General features: G+C 33.4%; 1 protein-coding gene across 2 annotated transcripts; it reads right to left on the bottom strand.

Annotated features, from left to right (window-relative positions):
• Positions 1-6,320: 6,320 nt before the first annotated feature.
• On the bottom strand, positions 6,321-8,667 carry LOC117619141 (heavy metal-associated isoprenylated plant protein 39). 2 transcript variants are annotated; one of them, XM_034349010.1, is made up of 3 exons: positions 8,253-8,667; positions 7,839-7,914; positions 6,321-7,191 (listed from the first exon to the last, which is right to left on the bottom strand). In XM_034349010.1, exons 1-3 carry the CDS (start codon positions 8,256-8,258, stop codon positions 6,776-6,778), a joined length of 498 nt encoding a protein of 165 aa, XP_034204901.1. In that variant the 5' UTR covers positions 8,259-8,667; the 3' UTR covers positions 6,321-6,775. The 2 variants fall into 2 exon arrangements, with proteins under 2 accessions (XP_034204901.1, XP_034204902.1); XM_034349011.1 differs by lacking the exons at positions 7,839-7,914; positions 8,253-8,667 and adding an exon at positions 7,431-7,748.
• Between the last annotated feature and the right edge of the window lie 3,699 nt (positions 8,668-12,366).

The following is a 12,366-nucleotide window of genomic DNA, read 5'->3' as shown; positions in this document are numbered from 1 at the left end:
TATAAGCATGGTATGAGACATGTAGGTCTGTTTGTCCAGTTATATGAATTAACGGGATTAGATGAAGAGCATTCATGCATTAATATTAATAATATGATATTTGGATGTGTGATTGTATGTCACTTAATTTAGTTATATCAATTTCCTGTACTGAGTTGTGGTTTCGCTCACCCCCTAACCAATTTTGCAGGTAATGAACCTGAAATCTAGAGCTTGTGATGATTTTGGCATATCTATAGAGTGTATTGTATACAAAGCTTGTGGATGAATAATGAGCTACTCTTTTAGTGAACTCTTGAGTAGTTCTAATTTGTAAAATAATGTAAATTTTTTAAAATGTCAAATGTTGTCGTTTCCGCTAAATATTCTATGTGAAATATATATATTATTTATTTAAATGTTTCTTCACATTTTAGTTATAGTTTTTAATTAAATTCTATAATTAAAGTGTGAATCACATCTTAATCCAAGATTACGTAAATATGTGGATTGGGACGTGACCTCAGCCTATGTGCTAGCTCTAGTGTGTGCATCTAGTTGATGGTTTAGAAAAATAATTCAGGTTTGATTGTGTTTTTAATTTCCTTTTCAACGTATACCAGGTAGTTTTTTCCCATTATAATGACTAATTGGGTGCTGATTAATGCAGCCCTGAAAAGTTTTTTGGGATTAAGAACAATGCTTTATATTTGTAGGTTGTCCAATTAAATTGGACAACTTAACCCTAGCTAGAATATTGATATTTTGAATCAGTGTAATGACTTGGATATATGTGTAATTAATTCAAGTGATGAACTGCTTAATTAGAGAGTGATTAAAATATTAAGTTTGGCCGCGTAGGATTAATTTGGCACTTTGTCAACCACTATCATGCGCATGCATGCTGTGTGACTTTGGAAGCTGAACTATACATGATGCAAAGCAATTTAATTACATATCTCTACTATTCCATAAATTACAGAATATTACGTCAGTATGATCACGTACCAGTACATGTGTTATTTTTTAATGAGTTTCTTTAATTAGCTAGCTAAATTAGATTAAGTTAGATTAAATGAATTAGTGATGGATAAAGGCCAGTACGTGACATCATAGCCATATGTTGGATGTGTTGGGTACAAGGCATTAAGCATTACAATCCAAACCGATTAATCATGGCCATACATCATCATCGTCACACATTAATAAAAATATTTTTATATATTATGATAGTGCTGCATGTTTAATTGCTGACTCAATTTGAGAAAACTCCAAGTCACAATGACTCATTGCATATTGTTAAAACAGATTATATCACATTAATCAAAAAGCTTAATTATATATTATGATACATACATACAAACAAATTAATTTGTTTTAATTAGTCCATATACATAATGGGTATGTGACAGCTCCCGCACCATATTACAATTTTTTATATATAATATTATTGTAACTTGTTTTGTATTCCAAATAAATAAAACTGTTCAATTGGATGCCACGCATAAATCCTTCTAATTCGAGATTATGGATATATTTTAGCGTTGATGATGAGAGTAGTTAATTTCCCCCTATAAATAAATAAAATTGTCACTATACATTCGTGTATAAATATGTTTCATTTTTATTGTTACAAAGGTCAGAATTTTTGACCTAATTAATTAAAGTGGTGGAAGGTGAACGACATTTGGAATATGGTATAAATATTTGTTGGGTTTGATTTGGGTTGATGTTAACCAAAGTGTAACGTAAATCTGAGGTCATTTTCATAGGTGAGCCAAGGTAGGGACATGTATTTATTTGTTTTTGATTTTGTTTCTGAACCGAAAGTGTTTTTCCTTTATGTTTCAGTACACCTATCCATTGATGGCTTCAAGATCCATTATTTAGACTAAAAGGGACCATGCAATCACGTCTAATTTTGCCACATGCTCTCATTGCTCCACCTCCACAAAATCCAACCTTATTAATTGTGTGTTAACCTTTTCTAGCCGTCCAACTAAGTAGTGTTGTTTTCTTTGTGATGGTGAAATTATACCCAAATGGATTCTCTGCTTATTTTAGCATTGATATCTCATTTGACACGACTCATTTAATAAATAAATTACATATGTATTTTAATATGCTGATGGATTGACCTAAAATTTACTCGTTTATTGAACAAGTTATGATGAATTTATCCAAAACTGATCCAAAATTTTAATAGATTGAATTGACCCACTAATTTTTCGTGCGAATTTCAAATCGTATAGAAGATTACCGCTCCACAAGATGTCCAGATTCCTCACGTGACTTTGTGAGTGTGCTTATCTTTCATGAGTTTTAATATATGCGAATTTAAAATTCCATAATACAAACACTACTAAAAAAACTTCATTATAAGGCCCGGATATAATGTATGTCAAAAGAAACAAAGAATGGTGGGTGGGGAAATGAGTTATTGCACATATATTGTATATTTTCTTTTGTTCGGAAAATAGTTATTGCACAAAATATATATATTATGCAAAAACCAACTTATATGTAGAAATATAATGGGAATAATTGTAAGTACACTATTTGTAAGAATCATTGACGTACGATGGACACAATATTGTTTCCAGCTACAACAATTTTACTGTACATTCTGTGTCACTGATGATAAGGCTGGCTAGTCTTGGTCCTTTACATCCAATATATATATATATATATATATATATGGTTATTGTTTATGCGTAAGATAAGTATCGATATGAGGATGATGGTTGTCAATTTCACAAATATATATATGGTTATTGTTTATGCGTAAGATAAGTATCGATATGAGGATGATGGTTGTCAATTTCACAAAGATTAGGACAACAATTTTTTTGGAGGAAATCGAACTCTTAATGTATACAACACTTGACAACTTAATTCTTCACGTGAAAAAGACATCAACATGTGTAATTTTCATAATTAAGTGTCATTTGATTCGTGTATAACGATGAAAGTAATTCAGTGGCTCAGCGAAAGTTAAGTCGTGTAAGTCATTTTCAAATGGATTTAATTCTATGAGTTGTTTGTTAGTGTGGTAGACATTGGACAATAGGTGAGAAAAAACTTACACTTGCGTTGGTGGAGTAAGTGAAACGTTAATCACATGTTTAAAAATTATTACTTTGATTTTCAAGTATGTTAATTACTCAATGAGGTAGAAACTTAGAAAAGCAGCCATTTCCATTGAACCTAGAGATCCTCTTTATTTCTTTCTTTACTTTCTTGGGGTTGAAGCCTTCAGCCATCCTCAATTCCTCTTGAAAATGAAAACCACCCACAGAAAATGGTTGGCACGAGAGTTGAAAAGACCAGATCCATTGCAACAAATATTTTGCTTTGAAATATGGTCTTCCATCTTTGGTTGCCTTCAAAACACACTTCCTGGAATGTTCAGAGTTCAGTATATATATATATATATATATATATCTCTCTCTCTCATATCAAATGGGCATTTTCTATTTTATATATCTTTCATAATTTTATAATTTTTTGTTGGAGGAATATTTGTACGGCCATACAGTCCTGTGCATATGTATGTTGCCACTTTATAGGATGAGAACAGGTAGAAAGAATAAAATTATGCTTAATGTCACGTGCCTCTCGTTTAGTATATGAGTTATTACAAATTATTAATTAAGCTCATCATGTGGGTTTCAAAGACGGTGGGAAAATACTTCCTTCATTCTCTTATAAGAGCATCTATGATGGTTGTTTAATAGTTCAATAATTTTAGTATTTATTAAATTGAACTACAGTTTTACTTGCAATGGTACAGTTCAATAGTTTCATATTAATAGTTATATATTCTTTCTTCTTTTTTTTCATTTTTTTTAACATACTTAAATAAAATAAAATAGATAAATTTAATAACACTAAAAACGGTATCATTGAAATATTCTCAAAGAGATCTTGAAAAAAAGACCAATTTTAAATATATTTATAAATAAAAAAATAATTATTGTATTTTTTTTCTTTCTATTGTATTGAACTGTTGAACAATCATTGCAGATACTCTTAATGGCATAATGAATTAATTGCTGTAATTTTTTTTAATTTTTAATTAGCATTTAGGTCACATGGTTAGAGAGGATTCATCACATAGCACCCTTTGTTGCAATTGCATCTATTGCAATGAACTAAATCACACAATTACAAGTGAGATTTTATTGTTTAGTTCAATTTCATGTAATAAAATTGCACTGATCCTAACTATTGCAGATGTTTATGAATTCTTACATTTGTGCCAATAAAAGCATGATATGTGTGTATATTATTAATTATTTTTTTATATGTGTGAAATCCTGATCAAATCGTGATTTGTATAGAGGAGGAGTATTAAAAATAATAATGATTAATTATAGTTTAGTACTTTGTGGTTACACCCTTAAGACATGTTAGTCCCTATCTTTTCAATTTTAACAATCACATACCCCGGTCTTTTAAATTTGTTACAATGTGGTTCCACAGTTAGGGTTTTCGTCAGATCTCTATGTTAGTTGCCTACGTGGCACTGTGGGTCCCACATTTTTCACATTTTTTAATTTGAAATTGATTAAAATATAAATAAAATATTAAAAACAAAAAATAAATAAATTTCTCTCTCTCTCTGCGTTCACCCGATTAAGCCTCTCTCTTCCCCACTGTTTGTCTACATCTGCATGATCGCTTCAATGTCTTGTTGCTTGATTAGATCTGGGTATTTTTTATTGATGTGAATTTTTTTTTTTTGGGGTCATTGATGGGTAATGCTTGGTCGATTTGGATCGGGGGAGGGTGGTTAGGGTTATAGAGGCTGGTTGCCGAAGTGCGTTGGGTCGTGGAAGAGATGGTCGGTTGCAATAAGGTAGATAAGGGCGTTTGGGTGGGTTGCAATAGGGTAGATCGGGGTGTTTGGCTGGGGAGACTAGGACAGGGTGGGTGTCGTGATCAATTTTTTGGTAGAGAGATGAGAGCATTTAGCTACCCCTTTCCTTTGTTGTTGTTGAGAGACCACCCCACAAAGCCCTACCCCCTCCTCCCACATTATGTTTTTCACCCACAAACCCACAAACCCTCAAATCCACCCACAAATGCAAACAATGTTCTATTTGTTATAAAACTAACGGGAATTGTAGAGAGAATTGGTAAGTAGAGAAAGATAATAGAAATTGTGTCAATCAACTTGTATATCTCATTCTGACAAGACCTCTTATTTATAGGCTTATAGTGATAAGAAGACATTAACAACTCGTAAATTATAAGCCCATAACTATGATATTTAGTGTATAGGTTACATAGAATTAGAAAGAGTGAATGCTAAGAGGTATGGTGGTCATCCACCAACTCATGCATTTACAACATTATTTTTTTTCTTCTCAATTTGTTGGTTTTTGAGTTTGCAGAGAAAGAGAAAGGGGTAGAGAGCAGAGAGATGAATTTTGGCATATCTCACCAGAAAGCTTGACGGCGGCAACGAGGTCTGTAGGATGGAGGGAGAATGGTTGGCGAGCTGGGTTCTGGGTTCGTTGCAGGCTGGGGTGGTGTCTCAAAAACAAAGGGAAATCAAGGAGGGAGGGAGGGGTGGTTGCTCGGTTGGGGGTTGGAAGGCGGTGGTCGTGAAGGAAGAGGGCACTGGGTGGTTGCGGGGAGAGAGAGAGAGAGAGAGAGAGAGAGATTTGTTTTTGTTTTAATATTTTATTAATATTTTAATCAATTTAAAATTAAAAAATGTGACAAATATGGGACCCACAGTGCCACGAAAATAGAGAGATCTGATGGAAACCTTAATGGTGGAATCACATTATAACAAATTTAAAAGATCGGGGTATGTGATTGTTAAAATTGAAAAGATAGGTACTAACATGTCTTAAGGGTGTAATCACAGAGTATTAAACTGTAATTAACCCAAATAACAATTCCAAATGTATCTTTATATATTCCCCAAATAATAATAGAAACAATTCCAAATGTTAATTATTTACCCTTGGAAGCTTGTTGACTTACGACCTTGGCATAAACTTGAAGCAACCAAACCAACCAGTGAATCTGCTTCACCTAAACCAGAAATGGAACTTGAGGAGCTTATTTTATTTCATAAAATTAAAAAAAAAAAGTAAAAACTAGTGGCTGGAAGAGCTTGAAAATGATCTCCAAACAATCAAACCAACCATGATTCTTGAAGCACAAAACTCCATCAGCTAACTTCTGCTGTCCAATTAACTGGCACTACACTCATAGAGAACAATACAAAGGGCAAAGAAAAATGATGGCTAATCTGACCAGTTAATCTGGGACCAAAAGCCCTGCATCTACCTCATATAAAAAAAAATAGAAAGACAACTCAATGACAGCCACAAAGGTAGGAGGAGGGCCATGAGGCTTCAGTTCATTTATAACATAAGCTCACACACAAAGACAAAAGATACACCTGAAACCAGTACAAAGCCACATGACCCACTGAGAAAATGAGAGCTACCCTTGCTTACAAAGATTAAACCACAACACAAAAGAAAATGATATTTACCATTTTCTTTACCACAGTAAAAAACTTTACCAATTGGTTAGCTCATATCAAGCTCCAAAGAAAAGCACTTGTGGTACAGACAGACCAGAAGAACTATAAAGAAAATTTAAATACATTTATTTGATCTACACACATTACTAGTGTTTTGAACATTTCAATGAGGCATGACCGTCTATATACAAAGTGCAGCTCCTATTTTCTTGGGTTTGGCCTCCTAGCGGCATTCGGAAGATTTCGAGTCCCTAATCTGGGATTTGGGAAAGCTTGGCTTGTTGTTTAGCAAATAACACAAGCATTTGGATTCTCTTCCATGCTTTGCACATAGTAATATGTGGTCAGATGGGGGTTGTATGCTTTGTAAGCCTTAACAAGCTCTAAGACAGGATCTGGCTCTTTCTTTGGCTCCTCCTTCTTTGGTTCCTCCTTCTTTGGTTCCTCTTCCTTCTTTGCTTCTTCTTTCTTGGGTTCCTCCTTCTTTGCTTCTTCTTTCTTGGGTTCCTCCTTCTTTGCTTCTTCTTCTTTCTTGGGTTCTTCCTTCTTTGGTTCCTCTTTCTTAGGCTCTACTGCTGGTCCTACTGAGAGTATATCTGTTTGCCAATACTTGCGCAATTTGCTCACCACAGTCACCGGGTCGACACTTCCGATCACCGTTAATTTCTTCTCCTTCATGTTCATGGAGATGGAATCAATACCTACAATTACAAATTGCAGGATCAAAACAATAAACTGAGAATTATCTCAACTCTGTTCATATCTACTATCTTTTAATATAAAAACTTGTAAAGAACAATTAGTCCATATGGACCATATCTTTTTGGTATTTGAGTTTTGAGTAGCACTAGACATACAACCAACTTGCATAGAGCAAACTAGCACCTGCATTAAAATCTAAACCTGCAGAAACCAGAGGACATATTGTGTCAAAAATGACCTCATTCATGACGTTTATTTACTTGTTGCCCTTTAGTACACATTTCAAGCCCGGATGAGAATTCAATACAGATTTCTGGTGCAGAGTCTGCTGACCTCTGCAAAACATACTAGCCAGCTAACTGTCGTCTTCCTTGCAATCCATTCACACACAAAAAGAGCAGCCTTGGTGAAATTTTTTTTTTTTTTTATAACCAATTAATAAGAACAAAAAGAAACCCTTGTTTCTTTTCTTTTGCAAACTAAAAAGAAAGTAGAGAAATCTTAAAGGGTTACTCTAGAAAAAGAAACCAAACTAAATCTGAAGGCTTTTATGTGTTTTTTTTTTTTGAAAAAAATTATATAAAAAACATCATTAATTTACTCTAGAAAAAGAAACTTAAATCTAGTAAAATAATGATCTTTGTACCTGAAAGAGTAGAGACTGTTTTCAGGGCCTTCTGCTTGGCTCTGTCATCATGCAAATCCAACTTCAGTACAAACTTCTGCAAGAACAAATCACCAACACCAAGAGATCTGATTCAGAATCTATAAACAGTGAAGGAACAAAGACATATTCACTAGAAGTATACTAAATCTGAACAATTCTTTCCAGTTAGAGACTTATGAGGACCCATCTGATTAAATATTCATATCAGTGAATTAAACTAAGAAAACTGATACGATTTTGAGCAGAACCCATCAACAAACATGCCTTAAGTTCCCTAAAAAGCAAACAAGAAAAGGGAAAAGATCAAAAAGAAAAGAGAACCCAAAAGGAAAAACGTGACAGCAGAACAATGAATATTCAGAAATTCAAAGGTGGGAAATTCAGATTCCAGACCTTCATTTCTAATGCTTCCTGTTTCAGAGAGATGCAGAGCAAAAACCAGAACTCAGAGCTCAAAACCAAAAATAAAAGGGAAAATAGAGATAATAGCAATTTGCATAAATGGGATGTTGAAAAGAGAGGTCAGGACGAAATCGAATAATGCTTTGAAAAGGAAAGGATAGAGAGAGAGAGAGAGGAGGGGGGGAGGTTTGGACACACTAGGTACCAGAAAATCCGAATCAAAACAAGCAATGCAGAATAGGAAAGAGAAAATTAAGAGGGCAGGAAAAAATTGAAAAAAGCTAGAGAGAGAAAGCTTTTGCGCACGAACGTGTTGAAGAATTGGGTGGGTTAATGTGTAGGTGTAAGCAAGCAGTGAAGCTATTAAGCTAAGCAGCTTATGAAGCCACCACAGTCAAATATCCATGGCCCTTTTTCGAGCATGCTAGTTTGAAACTGTATATATTCATGCATTGCCTATCTATCTAGATTCTGCCCACGCGAAGTTTTGGTGCGTCGAGCTCACTTTTGGTTTAATTTATTATTTTTGTATCAAAATACCCTTTTGTGAATCTTGGGAGAAAACCCACAAAAAGAAAATGAAAAAAACGATGGTGATATCATTACTATTTCTTGTTGTTCTTCAATGTCATTATGCATGTGAGTTTTGATTTGCTGTTGAAATATTGGAACTTTCTTCTGTATGACTCTTGTATTTTCCATGCCCACCTAATCCATTTAAAACTCTCAATTTCATTTTTAACTCTTCTTCAAATTCATTAAGGCTTCCAAATATTCAAAATGGTTATCTCTTTTTTCTTCTTCTAATCCATTGAGTTGAGTGTTATTCATGCTCCTTGTGCTTTTCATAAAAAGTGCCCCTTAAAGTTAATATATAAAGATGGCGTTGAATTTAGTAATTTTAAAATTTGAATACTTTCGTGGCGTTTAATATTATGTCATTCATATTGTAACGTCAAATTTTTAATACGCGTCATCTTAACCCTTTAACTGATGTCGGGAGAACTATATCTATCTACTTGAATTTGTGAAACATCATGAAAATGACTGTTACCTGGCGTTTTATGAATATCAACATACTGTCAGACTTTCCACGCCACTATTAATAGTGTCTTAAATGCTTTTTTTATATCCTTTTTTTCAAAGGTTATCATAGAAAAGTGATTTGTGTTGGAGTTTCGAAAGGATAAGTATGGGATAATAATGAATAAAATAAAAACTAAATTTGACAAGTACCAAACTATGTATGTTCGTATGATTGTGCACATAGTTCTTTTCCAAAATATTTATGTAATTAGTTATGAGAACTAATTGACCTAATTTTTTATTTATTTCGTAAACTATTTTAGCCTTTCTTTTATTTAGACGATCAAATACTTATAGTCTTATGATGTAATCATTGAATGACGTTACGCAATACGCACATGAGAAATAACTTTCTTTTGTAGATCGATTCTATTTGCATCCATATCATTTACGAGTCTTCAAATTCATTTTACATATCATTAGGAATCAAGTTTGAAACTCAATTTACCATCAAGGGTCCCTACACACCATGTGAGGAAAAGAAAAGGAAAGGAAACAATTCCTATTTACCAATTGAGTTAAAAGTACTTGAAACGACAACAATGAAAATTTACTCATGCTGTAAAAAGCTGCCACATGATGTCAAATCGCAGAGTTTTGGGTCCCTCTCTCTCGTTTGAGAATCAAATTTCATTTTCACTTCGACCTCAGACACTTGCAGTTGGATGGCGCGTGGTAAAATCTGGAGGTTGTTACTAACTCGGTCGTCAATTTGGGCCTAGGAGGGTTTGTGGGCCCCTCTACCAACCAGTCCAATGTCCAAGTACATCTGCGGGTTTTCACAACATGGGCGGCGACTCATCGTGGCCGTTGATCTAAAATGCCGCCGATATTTCATAGGTCTCAGATCTCGGGATTCAAAATTCGAATGCCACCGTGTCAAACTCATAATCAAATCGTCATACTTTGGATAAAAAACCATATAATAAAATGTTCATTCAAACTTTTTAATTTGTACGGGTTTTTTATTTAAAGAGTTTTATATGTGCATATTCTTCTTTTTTTATTTTTGAATTATTTATTTTTAAATAGTATTTTTTATGTTAAAATATTTTCTTTATCAATGAACATGGGATGAGACTGAATTTATGTGGTTATATATATAATTTTAGTGACAGAATACTTGTTCTTCGACATTTTCAACATGTGTTAGATTATTAGAGCATTTTTTTTGAAGATGTCAAATACCAAATATTACATTTAAATTTGATGGCTGATGTGGCAATTTGATACATCGGTTGGAAATGCTATTAGACTTTTTTTTCCCCCTAAATTAAAAGAAAATTTTCAGAATTACATTATTCATAAAAAATAAAAGATGTGGATTGACAATTTTGCATCTAATTTTCACTTCCAAACTCTAGATGCTTCTGAGGATGCAACAATTAAAGTGATCCAACTGGTTACCGGACCACAAAGAAAGGCACTAGTGGTCAATGGTCATACACTATTGCATGACGATAACATCAACCCGAATTTTCCAGAACGAACAGAATAATATAATATAACAACCTATCGCTTGAAAAAAGTTATAATAACAATAATAGAGAAAGAAATAATGGCTCTATTTTTCGTCATTTCTTCAAATCAAACACAGAGGCCATCGTTGAATAAAATAGAGCCCATCATCAGTTGCAGGATAGAACCGATGACCTTGCATCTTTTTAGGAATGCGCACAGAAACAAGTATATATAGAGAGAGAGATTTTTTTTTTTAAGGATTCCTCAAATAAGTTTATTTGAGAGACATACTTATAGAGTTTATTTCGTATTTTTGTATATTTTCGCCATTTTTATAGAGATGATATTTGATTGAATGAATATCTACAAAATAAATTGTTTGAATTAGTAAAATGCAATACGAAATGGGTTCTGTAATAGTGTCCCTTTAATAAACTTATTTAAAAAATCACTCAATTAAATTTCTATATATATAATTAATTATAATAAATGTGAATTAAGCCACTTAATCAAGACATACGTTGAAGAGAAAAATATAATTATATATGACAATTAAATAATAACAAAAACTGAGGGGCCACGCACAACAAACAAGGTGCTTAGAGTTAGGGGTTGGACCAAATAATCTCATGATTAATCGGATGACTACTTTCGGCAGGTAAAAAGAAGGCGGCCCGGAGGATAGATACTGGCCATCCGAACCCTATTATATTTGTCAATTCCGTAATGTTTATGCATGCATTTACTTGATTAAAATATTAAAATTTACTTTTAATTTTTATATATAAAGGTATGTGCATATACGTGTATTAATTTGTGGCTTGGATTGTTTAAATAATTTAATAACATGGCGTGCGTACATTATGCTTTACACTCGAATGCGAGTAACGCTTCTTTTTTATGAGAGCATAAACTTTTTTTAAGGATTGTCTTAAGACGACTTAATTAGAATCTCATTCCTGTTCCACTATTAGTTAACTATCATTTCGGCATTATTCTTTTGGGTGACATGGATATGTACGAATCTTTTTGCTTTCAAATCCGCCATAAAAGTTTGACACGATGAGGTGAGGTCCACGGCCAGATAGAAGTAAGGCTCCAAATTATTTTCACTACTACCTCTAATAATCTTAATATCGTTGCGTTGTTTGGTGGTTTAGTTATATTGAATATGTTATTGGGGAGACATGACGTGAATTAGGCCGATTAATGAGCTCATTTTCATGCACTCAAATTCGACTCACTCTCATCATAAATTATATTATTTTAAAGTAATTCAGACTATCTTGCATAAATAAATATTAAAAAAAAAAATAACTCTCAGTAAACACTACAGTTTCGTTCTCCGTAAGTTTTGTGGAGTTGGATGGATTGGGATCCCAGAAGAAGCCATAAGTTGGGCACAAACTAGGGCTAGGGTAAATATGATGGGCCCTATATGCATTTCAAACACAATATTTGATCAGGACATATATTGTTTTGGTTTAGGAAGAAGAGAAATAAAAGAAGAAAAAAGTAATTGGGCTGCTCTCAGGTGGTTCATTCTTGGGCTATTCAT

The sequence above is a fragment of the Prunus dulcis genome, chromosome 2 (assembly GCF_902201215.1).
Source record: "Prunus dulcis chromosome 2, ALMONDv2, whole genome shotgun sequence".
NCBI classification, from domain to species: Eukaryota; Viridiplantae; Streptophyta; class Magnoliopsida; order Rosales; family Rosaceae; genus Prunus; species Prunus dulcis.
Note: the sequence above shows the minus strand (reverse complement) of the source record. Positions and strands in the feature narration are given on the sequence as shown.